Source organism: Misgurnus anguillicaudatus, chromosome 22, assembly GCF_027580225.2.
Source record: "Misgurnus anguillicaudatus chromosome 22, ASM2758022v2, whole genome shotgun sequence".
Classification (NCBI taxonomy): domain Eukaryota; kingdom Metazoa; phylum Chordata; class Actinopteri; order Cypriniformes; family Cobitidae; genus Misgurnus; species Misgurnus anguillicaudatus.
In genome coordinates this window covers 3,632,354-3,649,959 of record NC_073358.2, presented here as the reverse complement: position 1 = coordinate 3,649,959, position 17,606 = coordinate 3,632,354, and the positions used below count along the sequence as shown (strand labels likewise).

Sequence of the window (17,606 nt, the reverse complement as noted above, 5' to 3'; positions counted from 1 at the left end):
AATTAACAGTTTTTCATTTTATTTTCATGGCGACTTTAACCTAAAAAACATTTCATGTAAATTTATCTGACCCAACACTGGGTTAAAACAACCCAGCATGTTGACATATGGTGGGTTGAAAATAACCTAGCATTTTTTAGAGTGCACACATTTAAAAGACCATCAATTAAATTTAGTGTAGGTCCTTTAAAACAAAAAGCACTTTAACAGAGAATGCCAACAGTGTGATTGTATCCCGCTGAGCTGAGGTAATAATGCCTCGAGCACAAACTATGTGAGAACGTTCAAATCAGCCCTAATGTACAATGATCTGCTATAAATGTCAAGAGGTAATTATCTTTAACGTGGAAACAACATGGACAACAACATTTTCTTTCTCAAGAAAATACTAAATGATTTTGTGTGATGCACACTATAACATGTTCCTGTAGCGTAGCTGGCTGTACAAATAAATGAGCAATGTAAAGGTCATGGATTTGATACTCAGAGCACACACATACTGATAAATGTAACTGGATAAAAAGCGTCTGCCAAATGCATAACCTAAATGATTACCTGGGTGATTCGGGAAGAAATGTTCGAGTGTATTAATTTGCTTAATCATAAATGTCTTTACTGATCTTCAAATGTCAAATTGCCATAAGTGAAATCAATTGTTCCTTTCTGTGAAAGGTTAAAGTCTTATAATCTCATTATGAGATTAGGAGCATAAAATTTACACTTTCATTTCAATCTTTTGCATGGCCTTAGGCAATATTAAAGATATCAAGGTTAGATTTTCACAAAATGTAGGAAGGTAGAGAAACGACAAAATTCTCACTGTAACCCCCTGTGTGCGCTATGGCAGCTTATTTAGTCTTCTAGTACCTTTGGAGACACATATTAAAGTTGGAGCAACATGTTTCAAGGACAAAGCACAGATCAATTGCCTATCTGGGAGTCGGGAATCACGCGGCCAGCACAAAGCCATGCGGTGCCAGCTTACAGGAGTACCTGTGATGTGTCCCTGAGGTGCTGTTAGCTTGTCAAGCCCATCATCCAATTAAATTATTCAATAGCACATATTTAAACAATAGGACACCTGAATCATGCCCTAATATCCTCAATGTGTTTAAAAGTCTACCCGCATGTGTGGCTCCACTTGACACAATGAATGTTTCTTACCTCAAGATAAACTACCCAGGGCATGACTAATGTGGCCACGAGAAGATCCGCCACCGCCAGGCTGACAATGAGGTAATTAGTGGTGGTCTGGAGAGCTTTCTCTCGGGACACGGCCATACAGACCAACACATTGCCGAACACAATGACGAAGATGAGAAGAGTCAGGAGCATGGCATAGTAGTTATACTGATGCTTGGCCTCACAGCTCGTGCTGTTGGGGATCCCCGTCCCGTTGTCAAAATAGGAGTCATTGTAGGGATACCCCGTGAGGAAATCCATTAGCTGTGTGGCCGGAGAAGATGCCTGAAACTGAGAGACAGAATTTACTGTCAGTGAAGCCAAAACATTGGGTAAATAAAATCGAGAAACAGTAGGGTTGACCCAAAGGGATATTGTACTGATCAGATGTTGCTCTGGGGTTTTGAGTTATGTTTCATGTAAAGCCAAAGCGTGTAAGTTCTGTGCCAAAATAGAAAAAATTCACGATTGTTTTAAAGAGCACCAATTTTATTGCTAAAAACATTATTTTGTGTATTTGGTATAATACAATGTGTTCGCGTGGTTTATGGTTAAGAAACATTATTTTCCACATACTGTACATTTTTCTAGCTCCAGATTTTCCTCTCTTCCTAAAACGCACGGATTTGAAAAGCTCTGATTGGCCAGCAAATCTGTACGTTGTGATTGGCCTGAAAACCTCTGATGCCAGCTAGAAATGTGATGCTCGTTACCATGTTTGAAAGATTTTAAATTGATATTTCCGCTATTATCCACTAGATGGCAATCTTACACAACTTTAACACTGACGCATTCACTCGACACAACAGCGTTGTGGTGGATTTAGCGTGACGTGTACGTTTTGATGGCTCTGAATCTGATCTCTTACAAAAGTTCTTCACAAAAATGGAATTATCTCTGCTTTTAGCTGAAAATTTGAGAGGTGATAACTGATAAGAGAACAAATGAAGGTAGGATGAAACTTTTTTGTTGTTGTTGTTGGAAAGCAGATGGTCTGTTCTTTCATAAGATAATTTTATGTTTATTTAAAGAAGATAATTTTTCTGTAAGGCATTAAACTAAAACTGCGTGGCAACTAAAAAAAAAAAACGCTGACGGGGAAAGAGTTCAGCATGCTTCCAAGCATATTTGATCATCACTTCAACAGTTGCACGATATAAATGCTAATGTATATTTTAGATGAATGTTGATTTATAAAAATAAACACCACAGTCTTTAATCATATTTTCATTGTGTCTTTGCTGCGTCTGTGTTGGTTGGGAATTGCGCTCTGTTGCAGCCACATTTGATTCTGAGGAACTACTTTGTTTGGCGGAAGATTAATATTTGTACTAATATAATTACAACTTATTTGTGTTTCATTTTGTGAAACCCTGCTATGCATATGAAGTAACCGTTTTATAAACGCAATAAACCCCGCAAAGCAGTGGGGTTACAGTGCATTTTATAACAGCTAAGGGGGCTTACAACTAAGTGCCTAACAACGCCCCTTAGCTGTTATAAAATGCACTGTAACCCCACTGCTTCTTGGGGCTTATTGCTTTATTATATCGTATCGACCAAAATTTAAAAGTATAAATTTAGCCATATCGTCCAACCCTTATTTAAAGATGAAACACTTGTTTGATGTGAAGCCATTTCTAGTCCCACAGATGTTACTGTTTTGTAAATGTATAAGGACATGTTCAATTTGAAGCAGTTACAAAGTAGGTGGGTAGCTGAAAAATTTAATTGGGTGACATTGAGCTTTATACATACGGCACAATCATTTTGGTCAATCACTGTCAGAATCCCACCCATCTTCATTTTCTTTGTTTAATACTTGAGACGCTCACATTAAAGAAACACATCTTTCATCAAACCTCATAACAGTGGACGGCTGCAGAAACAGGATTGATTTTCTATGTGAATAGTGATAGCTGTCTTGTATCGATCTGAAATTTACACAGCAAGACCTGTTCCTGTTTTAAAATCAACAACTCAAAGTGACAGGAAATTCTGCAGCCGAGAGATATTTTAGGATACAGACAGGGCTTCTAAACAATTATTTTATGTAAGCAATTTGTGCATTTGATTGTTTCTATAAACATTAAATATGTACGTGTGCTATCTTTTCACATTTTGGTTTTATAACTATTAACTGTTTACATTTATTTTGCTGAAAGCCACATGTGAAATGTATGAACACAGGCCCGGAAGATCATGGAAATCATTTCATTCTCCCGCAGTGCATTGTTTTACATACACTGATTAAATATTCATGCTTTAGCAGAAAAGCGTTTAGCACACGTAAATGACAGTTTTATCTAATTCAGAAGGTTACCACCCTATCCAATTTTTTATCTTATCTTGTTAAATCTATAGCATAAATCGATACATTTATAGCTGCTGCGCATTGTTTTTCTAATTCTTTGAATAGGGCACTGCTTTTTTATGTTCTAAGTCATCATTTTATCTCTAAAAAGGAATCTAGTTATAAAGTATAGCACACTCACAAATAATGAGACAGTGCCTAACGAGCCAAGGAAAACTCAAATGTTCAATCATCGAGGTACAAATACTAAAAACATAAAAGCAAAACAAATGGCCTTTTGCAAAAACAATCTCAGTGGTCCCGTTATAGCAACAATCTATATTCATTGTCTTCCGCCCATGCCCAGAATCACCTCGATGTGTGTGTGAGTCCGTAGACATGGACCTAGCAGAGCAAGTGAAAGCCAATGATTGATGCAAGGAGTCACACAAATGATGTCTGTGTCACATGCAGCAGAAAGGTTTCTCCATTTTGCTATGACTAACCAAAATCAATAAATGACTTTGAACCTTTGCCCAGGATTACTCATCTGAACCATTGGTTCACTATAATGTTTGTAATTATAAGGAACTTAAACTGCTCAGTTACTGGGATTTTCACGCACAACCATTTCTAGGGTTTATAAAGAATAGTGTGAAAAGGGAAAAACATCCAGTAAGCTTTAGTCCTGTGGGTGAAAATGCCTTGTTGATGCTAAAGGTCAGAGGAGAATGAGCCGACTGATTCAAGATGATAAAAGAGCAACTTTAACTGAAATAACCACTCGTTACAACCGAGGTATGCAGCAAAGCATTTGTGAAGCCACAACACGCACAACCTTGAGGCGGATGGGCTACAACAGCAGAAGACCCCACCGGGTACCACTCATCTCCACTACAAATTGAAAAAAAGAGGCTACAATTTGCATGAGCTCACCAAAATTGGACAGTTGAAGACTGGAAAATGTTGCCTGGTCTGATGAGTCTCAAATTCTGTTAAGACATTCAGATGGTAGAGTCAGAATTTGGCATAAACAGAAGGAGAACATGGATCCATCATGCCTTGTTACCACTGTGCTGGCTGGTGGTGGTGTAATGATGTGGGGGATGTTTTCTTGGAATACTTTAGGCCCCTTAGTGCCAATTGGGCATCGTTTAAATGCCACGGCCTACCTGAGCATTGTTTCTGATCATGTCCATCCCTTTATGATCACCATGTACGCATCCTCTGATGGCTACTTCCAGCAGGATAATGCACCATGTCACAAAGCTAGAATCATTTCAAATAGGTTTCTTGAACATGACAATGAGTTCACGGTACTAAAATGGCCCCAACAGACACAATATCCCAACCTAATAGAGCATCTGTGGGATGTGGTGGAACGGGAGCTTCCTGCCCTGGATGTGCATTCCACAAATCTCCATCAACCGCAAGATGCTATCCTATCAATATGGGCCAACATTTCTAAAGAATGCTTTCAGCACCTTGTTGCATCAATGCCACATAGAATTAAGGCAGTTCTGAAGGTGAAAGGATGTCAAACACAGTATTAGTTCGGTGTTCCTAATAATCCGTTAGGTGAGTGTATACAGTAGTAGAGAACAGGGCTAGCTCCAGTGCATACACTCGGATTGTGATTAAAGGTGGAGTTTTTATCAATCAAAAAAAGTATTTACAATGGGCATAACAAATTAAAGCAATACTCCAGCCAAATATCAAAATTACCCATCACCCTCAAGCCATCCGAGATTCGTATGTCCAGCATCTTTCATACGAACACAGTTGGGGCCAGATTTACTAAACGGGGCAAATTAGCGCGAGAGCGCAATTCCAAAAAGCGCCAATGGGAGTGGTAATATCTGCAGGTTGTTTACTAAAAAGTCGCAAATTAAAAAACGCAGGCACAACAGCTGATTTCCATAATGAGCAACGCAAATGAGCAGAGCTGATCTTGAGTTCATCACCACGGACATGCAAATAAGAATTCAAAGTGTAAAATCCCAGCTAATGAAGCTGATGTACACTGAAACGAACTGGAGTACAAAAAATTAAGGTTTACAAGAAGTTTTGAAAAACTGGTATTGTGTGACTTCTCAAAAAAATAACATTGGCAAAAATATGTTTGAATAATATGTTCTTCTGGCACTACAAATAAACTGTTACATGTGGAAAAAATCCTCTGCCTGGTCCTGTCTCTGCCAAGCCTCCTATTATCAGCTATAATTGTAGCCATTTCAGGCGCAAAATTATTTAAGACCAGTAATATCACACGTGCAAACATCACATGTTGCATGAATCATTTAAAAACTCCTCCCATAAATTTTGTGTCTGAAAGTGAAAATCCTAGAAATGCATACTGTATGCAATAAGGTCAGTCGCAAAAATAACTACTGTAGACCACACCTTTTCAGCGCTAATGATGCACTCCCCATCTTTAGTAAAATCCGACTGTTGTTATTTAAAGGGATAGTTTACCCAAAAATGAAAATTCTGTCATTATTTACTCACTCCCATGTTGTTACAAACCTGTATACATTTCTTTGTTCTGATGAACACAAAGGAAGATATTTTGAGAAATGTTTGTAACCACACCGTTCGTGGACCCGTTTACTTCCATCGTATTCTTGTTTTTCTACTATGGAAGTAAATGGGGTCCGCAAACATTTTGGTTACAAACATTTCTCAAAATATGAGTTTGGTTCCAAAATTCAATAAACACCATTTCAAAAAAAATAGTTACCACCAAAATCAGTATTGTATCAGGTCAGTATTAAAAAAGTAAATTCTTAATTTTACACAAAATCCGATATCCGCCGTGTTCTGTCATCTTTTCTCAAAACGCGATAAACGCCAGTCCTCCAGAATGCAATAAATCTGCTCAACAAATCACAGCGCACCATTCCACGTATTGTAAACATCAATGGCGGCGCTTTGCATACACACAGAATCCTATTTTTTTTCATCTACTTTGTACTTCGTGATCAACAAACAAACAAAAACAAAATAATACTTTATTGGCATTGATAAACCTGTGGTGTTTTTCTGTGGAGGGGAAGAAACGTAATCCATCAAAATTGAATAATTTACATGAGAGGCACTCGGGTGAAGGATAAATGCCGGCTGTTGCTTGTTCTCCCGACAGCATCAAGCTTCTGTCATGCTAACACATTGACCCCAGGGGATCTTATGAAAAAATGTCCATTATTTTACGCGAAGTCAAAGAAAATAGAGCAGGACCAAAACATTTTACAGCTGATCGCTGTCAAAAAAAGTTCAGCTATGACGTCCCAAGAATAACCGCAGCGATGACAGTGTTCTTAAAGCAACACTAAAGAGCTTTTGCTCTTTGCTCCCCCTACAGGTTAGAAGCGTAATTGTCCATTACCACTGTCGTAAATACTGCAGCATAGCTGGCTCTGATTGGATTGTAGGTCTGCCGTAAAGCAAGTTTTTGTAGTTTTCACTCGAACTACAGGACCGCGACCCGACGGTTGAAAACTTCTTTAGTGCGGTTTTGGCCGATAGAGGGCTGCAAAGCGAATGTGAAAGTGCCGTTCACCCTGTTTCGAGTGGATGAATGACTGAAACTTTTTTGGAACCGTTAAGGTAAAAAAACTCTTTGGTGTTGCATTAATATGACTAAGTAAGTGTTTTGATTAATGGCATTAATGTTTATTTTTTTTTAAATCAGTGTATACCACTAGTCAACTAAATGAATATAACATGGTAAAGATGAATGCACATATATACTGATTCAATAGATTTATAGCATTTTGAAAAAAAAAACTTTATTTATGGATTTATTGCATTTTGACGAAAAAATAATCAGTTTTTATAATAAATCTTTAAAAATCAAATTATAGATTTGAATATTTTATGTTTTTATAACCTAAAGATGCTATGTGAAAGTTTGTAACAGAAAATAATGCTTTTCATCTTGTCAGTTTCTTGGTATAGAAAACTTTTTTACCGAATAATTCAAAATGGATTTATTGCAACCCCCGGGTCCCGTGACCCAGTACCAGGTCATGGACAACTTTGCCACCGGGTCGCAAAAATGTCCAGAAAAATTTTTTATAATAGCTATGCAATAGCTTTATCGGGTGTTTTAATTTGCCCTTTAAAAGCCTACTTCAGATAACCTTGATTGTTTCCACTTTTGTACCAGGCTGCTCTCTCTCTTTCTCTCTTTCTATCTCTACCAGTGCATCTGCAATCCCATAGGATTGCTGTCATTTGAGCATACTTCTAAAACACAAACGATCAAAGAATTGCGTAGGTATGGCTTCATGAATCATTTGCAAATGTACCCCGCAAATCATACATGTCACTATAGACGTTCAACTCTGTGATATCGTAAATGACTGAACCTCTGCAGGCTTCAGGAAAACGAATATAAAATTATAGCGATAGCAGCACCATGATGAAAATAAACTCTTTTACTGCAGTAACCATAATTTAACGGGTACAATTTAAGCGTAGGTTCGGGAGGAACAGAAACATTCAGTACTGTTTCAATTATAAAAGTCTCATGGCTCTGCACTCAGCACTATTTTTCTGGCATCCCTCCTTGTTCCCCATCTCCTCCTTCACTGCTCAATTATTTCTTTAGTTTTGTTACTTGAACTTGGGTCTCGAGCCCAGGCCGGCCTCAGGACATCAAGCCAAGTTCATTTGCCGTTAATTATTAAGACTGAATGAGCTCTAACCTGTTAACACCAGAGCTATAAAATTTTGCTGCAAAGGCGCAGTTTATGATTGTTTAAAACCAAACTTAGCAGTTACTCTGGCTGTTTCTCAATTCCAAGAACGCAAAGAACGGACTTGCGTCCTCGTGGAGATCGGTCTTGCCAGGCGACCTTGGAAGAACGAACTCGGAAGTTTTGCCGCAATTACTTCTGGGGCTTAAAGCGATTTCAGCAAGTCTGCACTCGATGCATCCTCGATATCAAGAACACATCCGGGTATTTTCATGCGTCCTCTGTCCTTGCGTTCTTGAGAATTGGAATGAAATTAGACCGTTAATGATGACGTAGAGCGAGGACACGAGGACGCAAGATCGCTGAAGAACGCATATTGAGAAACAGCCATTATGTGTCTGAAACTGCAGAATGTGGCAGCCATTTGCATATTTTTATGGTCCGAGCTAGAGATGGGGGCTAATTCGCATATTCATAGATCTGCATATACAGTACATTCTTTCTTTATTCCTTACGCCATTCCAACATCTATGGTAGAGATAAAACAGTATGAAAATTTGACATCATGTTTATAGTCACCAAAATCACCATGATTATCAAAATTATCGTGGTTTTGTGACCAATTTCTAGAAATTTTAAATAGATTTTCAATGCAAGTGCACTTTTGTTTGCATAAACATCAACTAAATAACATTAACATTAATCATGCACATTTGGGGTCATGAGATAAATGTTCATTAAGTTCAGATAAAACACAAGTGAGTAAATCAGATTTTCAAATAAACACAGGACAAATCAGCAAGTCATATGTCTGCGTATTAAACTTTAAACTCATCAGATCATATAATTTAAAGTGCACCTATTTCATTGCTTAAAAACAATGTTATTTTGGGTATAATACAATGTGTTCGTTCGCGTGGTTTATGGTTAAAAAAAACAAATTTTTTCCACATACCGTACATTTTTGTAGCACCAGATTTCACTCTTTTCCTGAAACACACGGATTTGAAAAGCGCTGTGTCCCTGATCCCTGGTCGGTCTTGTCTACATCACCAATCCCAGGAAGTAAACTGTTGCCTACAATCTGTGTGTTTGTTGTAATCCAAGATTTACGTTGGAGACGATAACTCGCTTGATCGTTTACTTTGGGGTTTGTACCTTTTGCATATCGTTAACATGTACTAATGGGCGATTCCATAGTTTTGGTCCTCAAGGGTTGTAATGAACAATATGGATCGTATAATACCCAGTTGTTGTAATTTTTTATTTTCAGTTCACAGTTTTGTTTAAGATAGATGTAAGAAATAATAAAGTTAATTTTATCCCACTAAGCCTTAGCATTATCATGTAATGAGACTTTATTTTATCTCCGTCCCCAGAAATTGCGGATGTCAGGGTGAGACATTAAGTGCATCTGAGTTTTTCCTAAGTAATTTCCTTTAGTAAAATCCGGAACTTTGGTACATAACATTTATATTGGTGTGTCTTCTACTAACACTGAAAGTATAATTTCCTTAATCCACCACGATGCAATAGAAACATTCACTAACATTCGTAACTCATTCTATCTAAACAGTTATGAACGCTACACTATGAATCTAAGGGAAACAGAGAATTTTTCAAAATGATAAAAACACTGTGTGGGTTAAATTCTGATATGCGTTGCTAAATGATAAATTGTTAACAAATCGGGATGAAACAGGGACAGAGAGTTTCTGTCAAAAAATCGTAACGTTCAAACATTTTATTCTGATGCTAAATTTCCATCTCCTAAGGTCTCAGCGGTTCTCAAGTCAGATATAAGATTGTCTAGGTCACGCATGCCCTGCGTGAGAGAAAGAGTTGACAGGATTTCACAGATTTTGACAAATGTGGGTAAGTTTGTGGTTTCTGTCCAAAAGTTTACGAATGTTAAAATGGTTCGAGCATGCTAAACTTTGGTTAAGTAAACATAAAATAGGATCATTGTGGTGAGAAAGGATAAAAGAATGTGCTAGTTGGATCATTGGTAGTGGTTTCAGGCCAAAAGCGGCGTCTTGTTCATCTTAAAAGAGCATGCATGGTGGTTGTATAGATTTTGACAGATTCTGCACATCAAAGCTTCGTTTGATGGCAGCTAGAGCAGAGTCCTCCACCACCGGGTCGTGGACAAGTTGCCACTGGGTTGCAAGAACATCCTGAAAAAATGTCTATAATAGCGACGTAATAGCTTACTTGGATATTTTGTCCTTTAAGAGACGACTTCAAACAACATTAATCATTTCTACAGAGCCGCGGTCTCTCTTTTTCTCTGTCTCTCTCTCTCTACCAGCGCATCGGCGATCACATTGTGGTCATTAGAGTTTAAGCATACAGTACTTTTAAAACACAATCGATCAAAGAATTGCAGAGGTATGACTTTATGAATCATATGTACCTCGCAAATAATGTCAATGCGTAAAGACGTTCAACGTTCAACAAATGACTGAAAAGTAATTTCAGAATTACCCAGCGATCGTTTCACCATGATCAAAATAAACAGGTTTACTGCAGTAATAATATTTAACGGACACTCTTAACGTAGGTTTGAAAGGAACCTAAACATTTAGTCGTGTGTCAATCATCATTAAAATCATATCGTAAACGGAAGTCTCTGTTGCTCCGCGGCCAGTGTTACAAACATACATCAACTCAATTTTGATCAAAGTTTACTAGTTTACCCCAAGCTTTTACTGTATCCCAGGTTTTCTTAGGATGTTAACCTGAGAACAATGGCTTTCTCCATGAAGATTGATTTTTGCAGGCTAATGTCTCTGTAGTGAGCCCTAAACTGTGGAATTGCCCTAATACACACTTACACACCAAAGGAAATGTAAAATCGTGAATCGGACTATTGGTGCTCTTTAATGGAAAATTAATAGAAATGATGGATCAGTCTAAAGAAGTATTAAGTAAACATGTGTCAGTAAAAAAATCATTTTTTTTTATTTAAAATTCAGTCAGTGAAGCACTTTCATCACAAACACATGGGAGCAAACATGAGTGAATGTGTTTGTCTCATATTATTGCTTAAATTGTTTGATGCTGGACTGTCAAGGTTAAATGGTATTATACAACAGTTCTTTCTGGTTCTCGAATGTGATTGGCTAAGAGCTATGCGATATTGTGCTGATAACGGCACTGTAACCGCTTCACCTTTCGTATTATTCCGCCACCTAGTGAATGGAGGTCCTAAGCAGGCTCATCTCTGAATGGAAAAACACAGATGCGCTGTTTTGAATCACTCTCCGTGTGTCTCATTAGTTTACTAGCTCATAAATCAGTCTGTGAATCCCCAATCGGAAGTTATTATTCCGTCAAAGATCGGCGCTCTTGGATGTTACGTTAAAGTTAATGGGAGAAATGTTTTGTCACATCGTGTGGACGATTAACACTTGGAAAGAGGATTATAAACACTCGTTTTTTTCTGGAGCTATATCTTTTATCAGAACGCGAAAACACCGTGGAACTGCAGGTAAGCACCGCAGCTTTTAAATGTGGACATTGATCATTTACTTTATCGTGACGTGACTATTAAAACATGTTATGAGATATCGCCACTGGTATATTTATAAGCAGCATGCAAAAACATCTCTCTGACACTTATAAAAAACCGTTTTGTATAGTACTAACAAGAACAAAGTTTAATAATAATAATTGAGTGCTCGTATCACGTTAAGAATAAATGAGAAAGCAATAGTAACGTTATACAAGTATAGTTTTATTAACTTTTACCTCGCGCCAAAACAATAACAACACAAAAGACACTAAATATGAATTAAAAAACAAGTAATAGTTTGATCATGACACCAAATACTGCTGATTTGATCTCATTTTGACGATCATAAACAAACAAGGCCAACATGAGAGCCAGGGAATCCCTGTCAGAGATGTAGCCCAGAGAGGGCGGTGGTCAGCGGGGTGAGTGAACACTGACGTCCGCTCATGCTTTGGTTCTCATTCGTACCGAATCTCACTAAGCAAACGTTCAAACAGGCGCTATCTTTACTAATCGACTGCAGATTTAAATATAATACATATACATTCTCGACTGAACTAATCTTAAAACTACACTTTGTGACCAAGAAACGGTAATATAAAGTAACGGCTTTTCCGTCCATTGTGTTGTTATGAGCTTCAAAGCAGCCGAAAGTTTTACCTGTCATTCTGGCCGCCCTCAAATCCGTGGCGGAAGAAGTAGTTCTCAAACAAAGAGGCTTTTAAAATAACTCCGTTGTTGTTTTATAGCTTTCGTTTTTTCAAACGTGTGCCGTTGAACTGTTGTATAAAAGCAATATCGCTCTCGGAGTCGTGTGATATAGCTCTTTATCATCACGGCTGTGATCAGGCCAGAGGCACGAGGCCGTAGGCCATATTGCTTAAAATAAAAAATGATGCAGTAATACTAACCGTCAGAGATTTTTATCGTGGTTAACCATTAAACCGGTAATCATTACATCTCTAATCTATGGCTATATTAATGGCAATTACTGGTTAATCCATACACAAGCTGATCCACACACAGGTTGGGGAATGGCACAAACCAAAGTAAAGCAACGCAGACACAGGGAGAACATGCAAGCTCCAAATAAAGGGCCACCTAACCTAGTCCGTGCTTGAACTGAGCCACTGTGCCGCCCGATCTGCCTATACTAAAGGATGTAGGGTTACATTCAAGCTGTTTCATAGCAGGAAGAAATTGCAGTCGCAGGATAAACTTATGCTATTATGATGCTCAAAGATAAAATTATCGACTACAGGGGACTTTAATATATTAGTCTATAAAAAGTCATTTTGTAACCCTGTCCCAAATGACACACTCCGGACTTGTGGTCCTCCTCAGAGTCAACACTTTGATGACATCATGTAGTGCAGACTTCAGCAACCCTTGATGCGAGTCCACATGGTTGCACCGGAGTAGTATTTTGGGACAAACACGAGCGCCAAGCCAGAAATAGGAAGAGAAGTTGCTTGTCAGTGTGAACTCCTCTCTTCCGGCGTCTGATTGGTCTGATTTCTCTTTCGCAAGGGCTTCTGGGTTGGTAAAGTGCGTGAAGCCTGCTCCACCAAAGACCGCATCAAGGGGGCGCTCATGAGCACACTTCGAAACATAAAAATGACAGATGGGAAACCCTACGGACTTGTAGACTTAGCGAGCACGCGCAATTTAAGGCCACGAGACCGAAAGTCCACATGAGGTGCGCCATTTGGGAAGCTGCTGGCATTAGGCGACTTTGTTAAAAACAAATACATTTAAAAGCTTTATTGAAAAGAATCATCACCTACATGCCTAGTAAAGGTTAAATGAAAACTGTTTATATTAACAATACATATATATGCAAAGCCATGAGTGCCCTTGATCTAAAGTGTGACTGACAGCAAGGTGTGTGTCAGCGCTCCAGGCCAAAAGTGTGTTTGGTTATCAGCAAACGATTGCTGCTTCTTTTTACTTTGCCTCATGGGAAATCTAGGGCAGGGCAGAGATGGATTAAGCTTTTGAATTAAAACTATTGCTGGGGTGAAACAAGGTGATTCCAGCTTCTGCTAGGTTACAATTAGCCGCAATCATCTCGGACCGATCAATAGCATGTGACACTCTGATTTGACTTAATGAAGGTTGGTTTCCTCCAGCTCAGAGGATCTCAGATATTACAGTCCTCTCTGATTGGCCTGCTGGAAATAGCATGTGACAGGTATCCATAGATGAAGAGACGTGTTACTGGAAGTGTGATTCAGATCTCAAAAAAGGTTTTACTGACCTCAGATAAACCACCAGCTAGTAAGATATCAGAAAAGCACAGTGGACCTCAACACAGTAATAGGACAGTAAAAGTATGAAAAAGCAATTTCTTTTTCCTCATATCCACCCACACCCAAAATAAAAGCTGTGATACACACTTATACGTATGATGGAGGAGAAAGATTGTATTGCAATTTCTGCAGGCAAAGCATCATTCAACTCACACCAACCAATATGTGTAGTCAGTAGCATTGGTCTCCAAGGGAGGGTATGTTATTGCAGGAGTGAATGGGGATATATTGGGTTTTGAAATAAACCAATGATACTTTTTCAAACCCCTAAAAGGTTCAGAAAATGTAGATAGTGATACATTATTAGGGCCGTTCAACTGAATCTGTGACATTTCTTTGCCAGGACATTATAGGGCGGTTTCGGACAAGGTGCGGTCGGCAACTTATTTTATCATATTTTTTGATCATATTCACTGAAACCAACACTATGCTCCGATAGAACAACATCAATTAGACTGTTTAAGAAAAAAACCCACGCTTCTAGCTCCACCTGGAGCCTGTTATTTGTTTTGCAAAAATCCACCGCTCCCGGTTCATTTGGTCCAATCAGCCCAGGCTGGTTCATTTGGTCCAATCAGCGCAGGCTGGTTCATTTGGTCCAATCAGCGCAAGGCTGTGTAAAATCTGCCTGTCAATCACAGTACCTGCACGCGCCACAGATCCCCATCCCCATCACGCGCGTTACAATATCACGTGCATCCGCCTGAATTCATAGTTGTTTTGGTTTGAACAGCGTGATGGCGGAGAGAACTTTCAGTAACAAACTAACGATTTCTCGGTTAACAACTAGAGCTAGAAAAACAACCAATGAAAAGAAGGAAACAAAGATAGAAAGCGACTGTGACCGTATTAAAACTAGGATCAATATCGGACCGGCATTTGAAAGGAATCTACGAGATTTCAAGCTGGATGCAGAGCTTGCCACATTTCTTCTCAACAGGTAATTGTGCTTTATCAACCATTGATTGTATTTCGGAGTGTTATGTAAGTAATCTAAGTATTCTTGCTAAGTATGCGTTCACAATAATACTTTTGCACACGCGCTGACGAGAACGAGCTCTGAGGGAGGTTGCTCGGAGGTAGTGGGGGAGGGACATGAAATTGTAAACATTTGGAAACTGCTCAATCCTCCAGAGTTGCCGACGGCAGCTTTAAAACACATCAGTGACCAGTGTGGTCAATCCTTAAAAGCCGAGTGGACAAGCAGAAGCCCCCAAATTGTGATCAACTCTGAGCAGTACTAATAAGGCAAGAATGGATTGCCATCACTCAGGATTTGCCCCAGAAGCTAACTGCAGAGGTTATGAAAACAAGGGTCAACACTGTAATATTGACTCTTTGCATATTTTAAAGGGGTGGTTCAATAGTATTTCAAGCATTCTGACTTATTGACACAGTTATAGAGTTGTTTCCTCATTCTAAACGTAGGCAAAGTGTCAAAAAAGCAGTTGGGTGTGTTACATAGTATTTCTGTGTCGAATGCACTTCGCCAGGGTTCGTACAAGTTTTGGAAAGTTTTTAGGTCCAGCTGACGTTTCAGTGGTTTCTATACATATTACTTCTTTTTATTGGCACTTCCCCCGGGAAAACCCCGTCCACCCGTCAATCAGCGGGAGACGCTAGAACTTGCAAACATCACATCACGCGACAGCTTTGTTTAATTTCAAAACACAATAATGGCATGAATGAAGAAGTGTGTTTTTGGATGTAAGGAGAAGAAAGTCAGCCTTATGGAAACAATGGATATAGTTTATTATCCGGAGTAGCAATGGAGTTTTGCATGTGTGTTTGATGCGCTGGATTTCATTGAAAAGTCCCAACTGGGTCATATAAATGACACGAACATGCAGTGAATCATAAGTTAAAACAGTGCTGTATAGTGTTGCATGACTCGTACTCGCTCCACCCGCGGTAGTAACTCCTCTTTCTTCGTTTTTTACATAAATAACATTATCGGAAAGATTCATTAAAGTTAATCTTTCTTTTAAAAATCTGATTTAACTAAAGACTCTTCAGAGATATAAAGGATGTAATACTACTCTATAGGTACTCCAGATTAACATCAAAAATGCAGAAACAGCTTGTGTTATGTGAGCTTTAACTGTTTTGCAAATAAAAGCCTTTGAAATGTATTTTATGCTTATCACTGTTTTCCAGTATAACATAGAAACATGGAAAAATCATCTAGAAATACGGAATCAGCAAACTGATCATCTTAGATATACAAAATATTAATGTAGTATTTCAACATGCATTTTTCGCAACATGATCTCAAGGAAAGTTGTTGTATAATCACGCAAAATATTATTAATTTATTCGTGTCCATGGCACAAAATCCAGCTTTTTTAATGTCTTTTTTCGTGACACTTGCACAAATTTCTATAAATAGTTTTTTGTGTCCGTGGCACGACTTTCTTATTCATGTTATTTTATGTATTGTTTTTCTTATTTCTTCCCTTGGGGTTGGGGTTAGATTTGGGATTTGGGTTTGGTTGTACTTTTATGTATTGGTTTCTATGTGTTTTTCTTCCACTTTTAAATCTATTCTCGCCTGGATTTGGGTTAGGATTAGGGCTGTCAACTAATATTCTAAATTCAAATATATATTCGAATAGTTAAAAAAAAACGAATTTCGAACGTGAAAATTAATATTCGAATTAAAAAAAGTGGAAAAAACGCCTGCGGTAGTAGAGGCGTGGCTGTCTGCTTTGTAAATGGGCGCGCTCGTGCGCCTGTTTCAGGGACAGGGCACAGGAGTCGCACTGTTTGGTTGTTACAGTTGTTACAGTTAGCATACGACCACGAGCAACATGAGCTCACATCTCGAAAATGTTCACCCAAATGAGCATGGCTTCCCGTACACACTGCATATTAATGCGGTTGTCAATTTACCTTTTAATGCTTGATCCTGTTCTGTTCTGTACACACACAGTTCAGTAATTTACGGGACTGACAAACGCATTTTACAACCGAATTAACTTCCGCAAAATGCAGGTAGTGACAACAGCGTTTACAGAAACTCTGCATAGTGTGTAAGTTACATAACTGAACTGAACAACTAGTCATTAATAAAGTGTTTAAACGTGCATCATGGACATGACAGGTCTCTCTTCTGAAAAAATAAATTACTAAAAGGGGAAAAAGTCTTCTGTATGCGCGGTGTATAAAATGACAGAGGCACGAGTGTTTGCTGCCCAGTGTTGCCAGATCTTGCACTAAAAAAAACAGCGAACAAGAAAAATCCAATAATAAACCGAAATAAATCCAAATGCTTTACCTTAAAGATCAAAATATTGGGACCCGCACCTTTACACTTTAATAACACAAAAAAATGTATTGCTTCATGAGCCAAAAGCCATAAACGGTTAACCAGCAAAACGGCATGTAAGTACAAAAAAGACAAGGACATGGCAACACTACAAAAAAAAAACACTGTGAAGCAGCCTCACAAAAGCATACAATACACGACGCCCAAGCTTTAGGGAGTTCTGTCAAGCAATGTAACTGAGGTACCATATCCCTTTATTGATGTCCCTTGATTGACTTGTTTTTGTGTAGGTAATAAGTTGTTAAATATTTTTAAACTTAAATAGACTACCTAT

The 17,606-nt window shown here is 38.5% G+C and overlaps 1 protein-coding gene across 2 annotated transcripts in view; it reads right to left on the bottom strand.

Annotated features, from left to right (window-relative positions):
- drd2b (dopamine receptor D2b) overlaps positions 1-17,606 on the bottom strand; it is a 96,056-nt gene that overhangs the window by 36,960 nt on the left and 41,490 nt on the right. For both annotated transcript variants that reach the window (XM_055200413.2, XM_055200414.2), the window contains exon 2: positions 1,165-1,473. In XM_055200413.2, the coding sequence (XP_055056388.2) occupies positions 1,165-1,443 (279 nt within the window). In that variant the 5' untranslated portion in view covers positions 1,444-1,473. The remainder of the gene's footprint in view (positions 1-1,164; positions 1,474-17,606) is intronic.